Raw genomic sequence first — 13,452 nt, forward strand, 5'->3', positions numbered from 1 at the left:
AGAACCTACGCTCCTCCATCAAGGATCTTAAGATGGGTCGTAATTTCATCTTCCAACAAGACAACGACCCAAAGCACACAGCCAAGAAAACCAAGGCCTGGTTCAATAGGGAAAAAGTCAAGGTGTTGGAGTGGCCTAGTCAGTCTCCTGACCTTAACCCAATTGAAAACTTGTGGAAGGAGCTCAAGAATAAAGTCCACATGAGACACCCAAAGAACCTAGATAACTTGGAGAAGATCTGCATGGAGGAGTGGGCCAAGATAACTCCACAGACCTGTGCCGGCCTGATCAGGTCTTATAAAAGACGATTATTAGCTGTAATTGCAAACAAGGGTTATTCCACAAAATATTAAACATAGGGGTTGAATAATAATTGACCCACACTTTTATGTTTAAAATGTAATAAAATTCAACTGAGCAACATAACTTTTTGGTTTGTAAGATTTATGCTTCTGTTCATAAAACCTACTCTAGTTTGCAGTTTGAAGGCTCTAACTTATTTGCATCTTATCAAACCAGCTAAATCTGCAGGGGGTTGAATACTACTTGTAGGCACTGTATGTCCCTCATCCTGGTATAGATGTCCCTCACTCTAGCCCCATCCTGAGATATTTATATATCTTCCATCCTGGGTATATGTTCCCCATCCTGGTAAACATTTATTTATTTTACTCACTTATATAGCGCCATTAATTCCATAGCGTTTTACAGACATTATCATTGCTGTCCCCATTGGGGCTCACAATCTAAGTTCCCTATCAGTATGTCTTTGGAATGTGGAAGGAAACCGGGGAACCTGGAGGAAACACACGCAAACACAGGGAGAACATACAAAATATATCCCCCATCCTGGTATTTATGTCCCCTTATCCTGGTATACATGACCCTTATCATGGGCTCTAGCCTGACTATATGGCCCTGATCCTGGGCCCCATCCTGGTATACATATCCCCTATCCTGGTATACATATCCCCTATCCTGGTATATTTGTCCCTTATCCTGGTTGTACAGTATGTTCCCCATCCTGGTATATACACATGTCCTCCATCCTGGTATATATGTCCCCCATTCTGCCGCTGTTCTTTAATGCATAGAAAAAAAAATTATTCTACTCACCTTCCCTCCGCTCCCCCGCCATGAGGCGTCCTCGTCTGAAGCCGGCAGCTGACTTCAGCGTGCATGACGTCACTGCCATGCTCCCCCAGTCACGTGCACGCTGATATCAGCTGCTGGCCTCTGATTGGCCGGCAGCGTGTATTGCAGAGCACAGACCCGGCGGGTCTCTGCAACTCAATACAATTCAGATGAATGTTCGTCCGAGGACGTACATCCAGTTGAAGTTTGCGCTGACATCGGCGGGTCCCTCACCCGCACGTGAACAGTAGCGACATCTGCGACTGCGATGGTTAAGCTCCTGCCTGGAAGGTCCTATAATCAGCGAGGATCTCACGTCTACTTGTCCTTACAGATTAATGGTATATGGTGAACTGTTACCAACATCCTAAATGAGGAAAGCCCTTTTACTGACAGCCCCCAATGCTAAACTTTCCAGTTTCCAGAGAGGTGGGCATTTAGTTTCCCAATCACCTGAACATTAAATCTTCTGAGTTTTCCAATAATATCTTTTGCTGCATAACTTTCATTAAGCTGTAATATTGGACACAGCCCAAAGACTAGAATTGTGCTTTTACTGGAAAAATATAAAAAAAAAGAAAAGGGGGCGACATTGAGGTTTTTTTTTTCTTGTGTTGTTTTTACATGGTCATTTCCTTATAAAAATTTCACCATGTAAACTTACAGAGCTTTCTTATTTTCATCTTACTTTTCCTGAATACAAGGACGTAAATAAAGATTCCAGAAATCCTTGAGTTGTGGGAATTTTTCTTATTTCATATTTAATCAAAAACAAAACCAAGCAATTCCCATGAGTAAAGATAGTAAGGGTCACCAAGAGGTAAGCATTCCTTAAAAAGGAAGACTGTCCATGCTGACTGACGTTACGTAATATCAAGGAATAGATATTAGGATACAGGTGCATCTCATTAAATTAGAATATCATCAAAAAGCTAATTTATTTCAGTTCTTCAATACAAAAAGTGAAACTCGTATATTATATAGAGTCATTACAGTTTGATCTATTTCAAGTGCTTATTTCTGTTAATGTTAATGATTATAGCTTACACCCAATGAAAGCACAAAAGTCATTATCTCAGTAAATTAGAATACTTTATAACAACAGCTTGAAAATGTTTTTAAAATCTGAAATGTTGTCCTACTGAAATGTATGTTCAGTAAATGCACTCAATATTTGGTCGGGGCTCCTTTTGCATCAATTACTGCATCAATGCGGCGTGACATGGAGGCGATCAGCCTGCGGCACTGCTGAGGTGTTATGGAAGCCCAGGTTGCTTTGATAGCAGCCTTCAGCTCTTCTGCATTGTTGGGTCTGGTGTCTCTCATCTTCCTCTTGACAATACCCCATAGATTCTCTATGGAGTTAAGGTCAGGCGAGTTTGCTGCCAATCAAGCACAGTGATACTGTTGTTTGTAAACCAGGTATTGGTACTTTTGGCAGTGTGGACAGGTGCCAAGTCCTGCTGGAGAATGACATTTCCATCTCCAAAAAGCTTGAAGGGAGGGAAGCATGAAGTGCTCTAAAATGTCCTGGTAAATGGTTGTGCTGATTTTGGTGTTGATAGAACACAGTGGACCTCCACTAGCTGATGACATGGCTCCCCAAACCATCACTGATTGTGGAAACCTCACACTAGACCTCAAGCAGCTTGGATTGTGGCCTCTCCACTCTTCCTCCAGACTCTGGGACCTTGTGGAGTGTGTCAATGACTGCCTTCTGGACATCTGTCAAGTCAGCAGTCTTCCCCATGATTGTGAAGCCTACTGAAACAGACTAAGGGACCTTTTTTAAAGGCTTAGGAAGCATTTGCAGGTGTGTTTTGTTAATTATTGCAATATACTGAGATAATGACTTTTGTGTTTTCATTGGCTGTAAGCCATAATCATCAACATTAACAGAAATAAACACTTGAAATAGATCACTCTGTAATGACTCTATATAATATGAGTTTCACTTTTTGTATTGAAGAACTGAAATAAATTAACTTTTTGATATTCTAATTTAGTGAGATGCACCTGTAATACAAGGAATTGTCCTATTGAACAAAAATGCAGGGATGTCAGGACAGAGCAATACCTGAGAAGTTATGGCATATAAATCTAACCTCCAATGAATATTTTTTTGATTTTACTTGACTCACACTAGGATACTCCCATAGGTTGGCCACATTTGTGATCTGTAGGCATCTTGTCAGCAAGTGTACATGTTCCCTTCAGAGCTTCCGCTACTTCCACTTATATCAATTGGCTGTCCATAAAATTTAACAATTGTGCCGGGTCCTCCAGTGAGAGATACTCTATGAAGCCACTCTCTACTCCATTTTATTAACGGAGGTCCCAAAGAAGGGACCACACACTATTAATCAGGGCTGTGGAGTCGGTATAAAATGGACCGACTCCGACTCCTAAAATATATAATAAATTGGGTACAGTAGTTCAATGCAGTTTGTGAGGAATATTTTTTTCATAAGAATTTTGGAAAGTTATGAAATATCCTATAAATGTCTGTCCTATTCCTGATCTAAGATGAGATGAAATGTCCTATAAATGTCTGTCCTATTCCTAATCTAAGGGTGTAGACTTTTAGCTGAGATGAAACTGTGCTACAGTAAATTTATCACTTAAACATGAGCCGTGTATGAGGGAGTCGGAGTCGTGTAAATTGAGGAGTCGGAGTTGGAGGTTTGGCTTACCGACTCCACAGCCCTGCTATTAATACTCCAATAGTGTATTTGAAAATGGATTCTCCAAATTACACACCCCTGTAATATCTAACTTAGGACCTTGTGTCAAGTTAAAGGACCCCATATTTGGCTGATAGAGGTCCTTAGGAGACCATCTACCAAGTCAGGTGTATTTTTTTTCTAGCTTTAAAGTGAAACTAGAGGCTAAAGTCTGGCGGTCCATACGCTATTGTAAACTTATGTGCACTGGAGTGAGATCTTCCAAACTTATTAAAAAGTACATGTTGCTCGATAAAGGTGGCCATCTTTTGTATGTTCTTGCGCTATCAATGTAAGGCAGGCATTTTGCTTTGCTCCACAGTAGACACCAATTTCCTGTTGATGCAACGCTGTTGAAAGCATGGCGGCTCTGTCCTCTTCCACGTAATTTCGCTCACTTTTCTCGTCAGTTTTGAAAAGTCTACAGAAGTGTAAAAGTGTAGCAAATCTTTAATCAAACATAACATGCAGCATTTTTTTTTAAACTTTTTTGTAGGAAGTGCAAAGTCAATAATAAGTCTCCCACCATATGCTCATTTATAGGAAAACCATAAACTGTGAGTGTATTAAGGGGCAATTTCTGTCTTCCATTGTATCCGCTAAAGGTCTGCAATTGTAGTGGCTATTAGTGCAGGGGTACATTAGCCAGCCCCACCATCATGTTGGAGTGGCTTTCTCTGTTGTAAATTGACTTGTTGCAGAAAAGGCCTTCCAAGGTCACTTCTTTTTTCGTTTTTAAGTTGAAGATTGATATTTTTCCATTAGACTTAACCTTGTAGAGGAAGAATTTCATGCAAGTAATAGAATTCTAGTTTTTACTGTTGCGAAGGAGGACAAAAATAAAACTCTTAAGAAAAAATGAAAACTCTTTTTAAAGTGACAGCCTATAACTAGGATATGCCATCACTTTTAGATTGCTGGAATCTGACTTGTGTGACCCGCACTGACCGTGGGAATGAGCCTGGGACAGCACTGCCTTCTCTTCACTTTTTCCCCCATGAGTCCAGCTGCAGATCCCTGCACATCTCTGGATCACGGTGGAACCTTACATTGTAGAGATGGTGACATTTCGCTCTTTGTTGCAGTTTGCAGGAACACTTTCTGATGGCCTCGGTAAGACTATGGACAACAGACATCAGACAGAGAGAGAATACATCCGTTATCATGCTGCCACCAGTGGGGAGCATTTGGTCGCTGGCATTCATGGACTTGCTCACGGTATGATCATGTTTAATAGTGCAAATCTGCAGTTGAATTATTGTCAAAAAATATCTAAAATTGCAATTTCCATTTATAAAATAGCTTCCAAGTTATAATAATCTTGTAGTTGACAAATGAAAAGCCAATCAGTTTCCTCTCCATAGATGTATATTCTTTTTTTTTTTTTTTAAGTCATCTATACACTGTACATAGTGGTTGACTTAAAGAGGTTGTCCACAACTTTTTGATTGATGACCTATCCTCAGGATAGGTCATCAGCGTCTGATCGGCCGGGGTCCGACACTCAGCACCAATCCACTTTCCCAATCAGCTGTTATCGGTGGCGGCAATCGCCGGCTGGAAGTACTCACTTGCCAAGCTGCTCCTTCTACTTGTAGTGTTTGGGGCTTGGTGCTGCACATCTGCCTTCTATTCAAATTAATAGGAAGCGGATGTGTAGTACCCTGCGGCGGCCACTACAAGTAGACTGAGCACCGACACCGATAACAGCTGATCGGTGGGGGTGCCGGATGTTGAACCCCGGTTGATCAGACATTGATTACCCCTCCTAAGGATAGGTCATCAATGTAAAAGTAGTGGACATCTTCTTTAATGCTTGATCATCAGACCATTCTTTCTCTTGATTCCCCAAATAAACCTGCTTATTTGGCTAAGTCAAAAAGAAGTGGTCTGAATATCATTAGAAGTTTAGCCCACATTCATCTGAAATATATAGGTACCTTTATTTATATGGAAGCGAGGAAGAAGGTATTTTACCTAAGACTACAGAAACATCAAATTTGTCAGGATATACAAAGAAATACCTAAAATGGGTTTTCCAGGGTTAGAAAAACATGGCTGATTTTTTTTATTTTTTAAAAAGGCACCTCATCCCCCAACATTTCAGTGTAGCAGAGATGTAATACCAGATAACCCATAGACAGGTGTGACATAGTCTTTGGAAGAAAACGGACATGTTTTTTCTAAATCTGGACACCGCCTTAAATGCCTTAGATCGTGTTAGAATTGAATGTATCACCAGTTGGGGCTTAATCGGGTTACGAGATTTCTAAGTTGGGATCATTGTTGGTTTATGTAGCCTGTCCTTAGCATCCCGTGGTTGAGATGCTTGTACAAAAGACTTGAACCAAAGGAATCTAGTGCACGTAAAGTTTCTATGTACTTGGCCGCATCATTAAAGTTGCTCGAAATTCTTTGTTCTTTAGGAATAATTGGCGGACTGACAAGTGTAATCACCTCCACTGTGGAAGGTGTCAAAAATGAAGGTGGTGTCAGTGGTTTCATCTCCGGCTTAGGAAAAGGTTTAGTGGGAACAGTCACCAAACCCGTTGCCGGTGCTTTGGATTTTGCATCTGAAACTGCTCAAGCTGTGAGAGATACGGCCACCCTTAGCGGGCACAGGTCAGTACCAGCGACATCATTTAATCAAATGAGTATATGTCACATAGTTTTACCTGTATTACCTCCTTGTAAGTTTGTGTTGTTACCATCATATAGCTACAAGTTTGGGGAGATCCTGTCGCAAGTGATAAAATTCCTCTCTCCATTGAGGCCTCGTCAAAGGCCAAGATTATTATTATTATTATTATTATTTATTATTATAGCGCCATTTATTCCATGGCGCTTTACATGTGAAAAAGGGGTATAATACAAGAACAATTACAATAACAATAATCTTGAACACAATGTGACAGCGATTGGTACAGGAGGAGCAAGGACCCTGCCCGCGAGGGCTCACAATCTACGAGGGATGGGTGAGGATACAGTAGGTGAGGGTAGAGCTGGTCGTGCAGCGGTATGGTGGAGCGGTGGTTACTGCAGGTTGTAGGCTTGTCGGAAGAGGTGGGTCTTCAGGTTCCTTTTGAAGGTTTCCATGGTAGGCAAGAGTCTGATACGTTGGGGTAGAGAGTTCCAGAGTAGGGAGGAAGCACGGGAGAAATCTTGTATACGGTTGTGGGAGGAGGAGATAAGAGGGGAGTAGAGCAGGAGATCTTGTGAGGATCGGAGGTTGCGTGCAGGTATGTAACGGGAGACTAGGTCGGAGATATATGGAGGAGACAGCTTGTGAATGGCTTTGTATGTCATAGTTAGGGTTTTGAACTGGAGTCTCTGAGCAATGGGGAGCAGTGAAGAGATTGACGGAGAGGAGAGGCCGGGGAATAGCGGGGGGACAGGTTGATTAGTCGAGCAGCAAAGTTTAGGATAGATTGGAGGGGTGCGAGAGTGTTAGAGGGGAGGCCACAGAGCAGGAGGTTGCAGTAGTCAAGGTGGGAGATGATGAGGGCGTGCACTAGTGTTTTTGCAGATTCATGGTTTAGGAATGTGCGGATCTGGGAGATATTTTTGAGTTGGAGTCGGCAGGAAGTGGAAAGGGTTTGGATATGTGGTTTGAAGGAGAGTTCCGAGTCCAGGGTTACCCCAAGGCAGCGAGCTTGAGGGACTGGGGAGAGTGGGCAGCCATTGACGTTGATAGATAGGTCAGTTGGGAGGGTTGAATGAGATGGCGGAAAGATGATGAATTCTGTTTTGTCCATGTTAAGTTTTAGAAATCTAGCAGAGAAGAAGGATGAAATAGCGGACAGACATTGTGGGATTTTGGTTAGTAAGGAGGTGATATCGGGTCCAGAGAGGTAGATCGGTGTGTCATCAGCATAGAGGTGATACTGAAAGCCATGAGACTCTATGAGCTGTCCCAGGCCTAAGGTGTAGATGGAGAAGAGCAGGGGTCCTAGAACTGAACCTTGGGGGACACCGACAGATAGGGGGCGAGATGAGGAGGTGGTCTGTGAGTGGGAGACACTGAATGTCCGGTCTGTTAGGTATGAGGAGATCCAGGCTAGGGCCAAGGCTGTGATGCCGAGAGATGAGAGAGTCTGGAGTAAGAGGGAATGGTCCACTGTGTCAAAGGCAGATGACAGGTCTAGGAGGAAGAGGACAGAGTAGTGTCGCTTAGATTTGGCGGTTATTAGGTCGTTTGTGACTTTAGTCAGTGCAGTTTCAGTAGAATGGTGCGGTCGGAAACCAGATTGTAGGCGGTCAAAGAGGGAGCAGGAGGAGAGGTGGGAGGACAGTTCAGAATGGGCGTGTTGTTCCAGTAGTTTTGAGGCATAGGGGAGAAGTGGCATTGATCAACATCAGTGACATGGTACAAAGCTGGTGTGATGTTTTTAACATGGAGGTCCCGTGTTGCCCAATATTGTAGTCCTATTTCAAGACTTGGTTCCAGAATCAGATTATGTAGGGACAAGAAAATGAATGATTCTCACAATATCACATTATAATGGAAGGATTTTGTGACCAAGCAGTCGTGAACTCAATGTGGTGTCCATACCAAGAAGGGGAATGGCCAAAGTATTCACCAACCACCACAATTGAAAAGGTCTATTCCTCACCTATACACGTTTCCTTCAGTGGTAAATGCATGTTGTTTTATTAAGATGAGGGAAAATATTACCCATTGGATCCTTGATGACAAAAGATGACGGCATTATGGCTCTAAGATTTAAAAAAAAAATCTAATGAATGGTTAATTTAATGTCCAGCTTTACTCTGGTATTGTCTAGATCACTTCAGCGCTATTGATTATTTACTCCTTAATTGGACATCAACAAAGTTTCATTTTTTAAAGACTGTACATGACCTAAGTGGATACGTAATTGCTCCGAAACTCAGATCTTGCATACGTTCATATATATAATTTTGGTGGAATTGCGCTTTAAAACTAGTAATGCCCTGGCCATGACTGGTCATGATTTAGAGGTGGCTAACCCCTTTCAGAGAAACAATATTGCTAAAGACTAGAATCAATTTGCAAGACCCAGTCCTTCTACCCCGTAACTAATCCTCGGCCTTTGGACGGAAGTCCTGAATACGGTCTCCTGCCTCTTGGCATCCATGGCTCTTCTTCTGAATGGCCACCCTGGCCCAACGTCATTGTCAGCCTGGCCCAACGTCATTGTTGTTGCGTGACATCGTACTAGGCTCACTAATCAAAAGAAAAGCCGCGGATGCCGGGAGGTAGGAGGTGGCTCTCAGGGCTTCCGTCAGATTACTGACGTAGCCAATGGACCGGGTCCTACAAATCAATCTGCACCAACTCCATTGATGATTATTTCAAGTTGATATTAGGGATCCGATGTTGAGGCCAAGATCTAATTAGACAGATACAATTAAGTTTTGACCGTAAAGCCTACTTTCAACCATGTATTTGCTGGCTCGCTTATTCTGCTGTATACATCCACGCATATATTTACCACACACATACATTTATGGAGAAGGAATGAGAAATCAAAATGACTGTAGGATCCTACGGGGAGGTGGGAAACAGAGGACAACAAAGGGCTTTAACTTCATTTGGCAGAGCTGCACCATAATCCCCCGGGGCATTTATTCATTGCTCAGCTATGTGTGGTTTGGAATCCAATTCTAATGCTGCTCCAAATGACTCTTTGCTGGCTCCGCTTGCTGTTTGTCAAGCCACGGTCATTTTTTGTTCTCTCTCACAGAAGGCCGATGCTGCCAGTCCTTTCTTGTTTTCTAACAGCTTGATTTATAAAGTGCCCACAGGGCCTACAAAATGTCACACAAGATTTTTTTTTTTATTTTTTTAACATAAATAGCATTTCAAGTCACAAGCATGGCTCCGACTGAAAGCGAGAACCCACTCTTGACATTCCACAGCAGAGTCAAACAGAGTACAAAGTTTACAGTGGAAAATCGTCTGGTTATAGCACATTTTCTACATTTGTTTATTTGGCAGCAACGTAAACCTCACAGCAGTAAAATAAAAAATAAACAACAATGTGCTTCACATAAAACTCAAAGGAATCCGCCTAACCACCTATTAAAATGTATTTCCCAGCAAGCTTTTGTATGTGGAGTCGGAGGTGGGTCTTTTTAGATTCTTATACCAGGGGGCTTTCTAGGTTTGAGATGCAGCTTGCAGTACTGCACAGCGTGACATCTTACAAAGTGTGGCTAGCCATGGGATAAAACAAATGTAGTCAAGGGGCCACTACAGCTGGCTATAAACATTAGATGGCCGACAGCCATCTCAGCCGACTCTCCCATACACAGGAGTGCTCGTTTGCCTGACTGACATGTCGGCCGGTTGACTGACTGACTTGTCGGCTGTCCACTTCTCTTTGGGAGAACAAAGAGATCGTCAATCTGAAATCGGACATGCGCAATCAACATCTCCCTCAACCATCAGTCGGGCAGCACCCTTATAGACATTAGTTGTCCGAACCTGTCAATATCTGTAGGATTGTTCAATATTTGCCTAACATGTATAGGAGCCTTAAGGGGTGAACTTTTGCTCAAGTAGTCTGCGCAGGAGTGAGTGCGGGGCATATTCAATATTTTGTTATATTCATCCCATCCATGCCCCACAAGCGTTTAAACTGGACAAACCCTTTTGTATGAAATTTTTGAAAATGGGTTTTCTAAAGCTATCAGCCGGGTTTTGGATTCTTTCGACCGTTCATTTCACCGAAAAAGCAGACAATTGATTGTTATGGTCAATATCTGCCATTTCAGCTTAGATCAGGTCATCAGTGTCTGATTTGTCGAGGTGCGACACCCGGGACCAACACCGATCAGCTGTTCCTGGTGCCGTCTGCCGCCGGAACTGCACAGCTCTGTCAACTGAATAATGGCCGCTGCTGGGTACTGCACATCCGCCCGCTATTGATTCGAATAAGGAGCTGTACCCAGCTGCTGCCACTATACAGTTGACAGAGTGGTGCTGAGCCACCCCGCAACTGAACACTTCTGGCTGCTGGCACCGGGAACAGTTGATCGGCCCGGTGTCGCAACCCTGCCGATCAGACATTGGTGACCTATCCTTAGAATGAAGTCAGAGACAGCCCCTTTAAGAACCAAAAAAAGTTTTTAAAACCAATCGACATAATAAAAACCAGTTGTGTTCAAGTCCACAAAAAACGTCTTCTGTTATCTTGTACAATTTATCTTCCAATGTCAAGGAGGACTTTTCAAGGCCTTATTTATGGCATATTGTAGTTGGCTTCAGCTTTATGGCAAGCTCAACACCAGTAAGGCTTGGCAATACCTGTGGTTCACAATTACCACTTTGCATTTTTTAAGGCTTCGGAACGGTCATAATTTATAAAAGGACTTTTCCTTCTGTTTGGCTGAACTCTTAAATATTCCCCAATCCTCCAATGCACAGAATAATACATTTCTCATAACAGCCTGAGTATAAGACATTCTTATTTCCTGTGGAAAAATAAAATGAGCTATATTTTTCTGGAATAAAAGAACTGCCTTGGGACAATGTAATTTAGCCATCTTTTCTCTAGTTTTTTTTTATATTGTGTTGCAATAAGCTGTAAGGATCCAATATTTGGTGCATTTTGAAGCACAGTATATTCACAACTATTACACTGATGCAAAGACCTGAAAATTACCTTTTTGGAAAATAATGATCGGTTGAGTGCTGTGGATTTGAGTTCCGAGACCCCAAACTATAGCTGGAGGAAGTTATGGACAGCCGTACATTTCACCTGCAGCGGCTACTGCAGGATAAAGGTTTTATTGCATGACAGCCTTTCAAATCAATAACCGTCCATGTCATAATTAGTTGACAAAAAAATCTACAAAGCATGCACAACATGCTGTATTGGAAAGTGTCCTCACGGAGTTCCTGGTGGGCGTGGGGTTAGCAGGCACAGTGAACAATTAAAGCCTCGGTGCAAAGCCTTGGTACGGACCATACAGGGGCATTATTTATTGTTATAGCGCCATTTATTTCATGGCGCTTTACATGTGAAAAGGGGTATACATAATAAAAAACAAGTACAATAATCTTAAACAATAGAAGTCAGTGACTGTTACAGGAGGAGAGGGGACCCTGCCCACGAGGGCTCACAATGGGTGAGGATACAGTAGGTGACAGTAGAGCTGCTCGTGCAGCGGTATGGTGGAGTGATGGTTACTGCAGGTTGTAGGCTTGTCGGAAGAGGTGGGTCTTCAGGTTTCTTTTGAAGGCTTCCACGGTAGGCGAGAGTCTGATGTGTTGGGGTACAGAGAGTAGGGGGGATGCGCGGGAGAAATCTTGTATGCGATTGTGGGAAGAGGGGAGTAGAGAAGGAGTTCTTGTGAGGATCGGAGGTTGCTTGCAGGTAAGTACCCGGAGACTAGGTCACAGATGTATGGAGGAGACAGGTTGTGGATGGCTTTGTTTGTCATGGTTAGGATTTTGAACTGCAGTCTCTGGGTAATGGGGAGCCAGTGCAGGGATTGACAGAGGGGAGAGGCCGAGGAATAGCGGGGGGACAGGTGGATTAGTCGGGCAGCAGAGTTTAAGATACAGTTATATGAAAAAGTTTGGGCACCCCTATTAATCTTAAGCTTAATGTTTTATAGAAATTGGTGTTTTTGCAACTGCTATTTCAGTTTGATATATGTAATAACTGTTGGACACAGTAATGTTTCTGCCTTGAAATGAGGTTTATTGTACTAACAGAAAATGTGCAATCTGCATTGAAGCAAAATTTGACAGGTGCATAAGTATGGGCACCTCACCAGAAAAGTGACATTAATATTTAATAGATTCTCCTTTTGCAAAAATAACAGCCTCTAGTCGCTTCCTGTAGCTTTTAATGAGTTCCTGGATCCTGGATGAAGGTATTTTTGACCATTCCTCTTTACAAAACAATTCCAGTTCAGTTAAGTTTGATGGTCACCGAGCATGGACAGCCCTCTTCAAATGATCCCACAGATGTTCAATGATATTCAGGTGTGGGGACTGGGATGGCCATTCCAGAACATTGTAATTGTTCCTCTGCATGAATGCCTGAGTAGATTTGGAACGGTGTTTTGGATCATTGTCTTGCTGAAAGATCCATCCCCTGCGTAACTTCAACTTTATCACTGATTCTTGAACATTATTGTCAAGAATCTGCTGATACTGAGTGGAATCCATGCGTCTCTCAACTTTAACAAGATTCCCGGTGCCGGCATTGGCCACACAGCCCAAAAGCATGATGGAACATCCACCAAATTTTACTGTGGGTAGCAAGTGTTTTTCTTGGAATGCTGTGTTTTTTTGCCGCCATGCATAATGCCTTTTTGCATGACCAAACAACTCAATCTTGGTTTCATCAGTCCACTGGACCTTCTTCCCAAAAGAAATTGGCTTCTCCAAATGTGCTTTTGCATACCTCAGCCGACTCTGTTTGTGGCGTGCTTGCAGAAGCGGCTTCTTTTGCATCACTTTCCCATACAGCTTCTCCTTGTGCAAAGTGCGTTGTATAGTTGACCGATGCACAGTGACACCATCTGCAGCAAGTTGATGCTGCAGCTCTCTGGAGGTGGTCTGAGGATTGTCCTTGACTGATCTCACCATTCTTCT

The 13,452-nt window shown here is 42.7% G+C and overlaps 1 protein-coding gene across 1 annotated transcript in view; it reads left to right on the forward strand.

The window, feature by feature from the left end:
- Positions 1-13,452, forward strand: part of VPS13D (vacuolar protein sorting 13 homolog D) — a 225,904-nt gene that overhangs the window by 164,925 nt on the left and 47,527 nt on the right. The window contains exons 64-65 of the mRNA XM_073655412.1: positions 4,943-5,075; positions 6,284-6,479. Of these exons, the coding sequence (XP_073511513.1) occupies positions 4,943-5,075; positions 6,284-6,479 (329 nt within the window). The remainder of the gene's footprint in view (positions 1-4,942; positions 5,076-6,283; positions 6,480-13,452) is intronic.

The sequence above is a fragment of the Phyllobates terribilis genome, unplaced genomic scaffold, assembly GCF_046119375.1.
Source record: "Phyllobates terribilis strain yellow unplaced genomic scaffold, ASM4611937v1 Scaffold_12__6_contigs__length_324123572, whole genome shotgun sequence".
NCBI classification, from domain to species: domain Eukaryota; kingdom Metazoa; phylum Chordata; class Amphibia; order Anura; family Dendrobatidae; genus Phyllobates; species Phyllobates terribilis.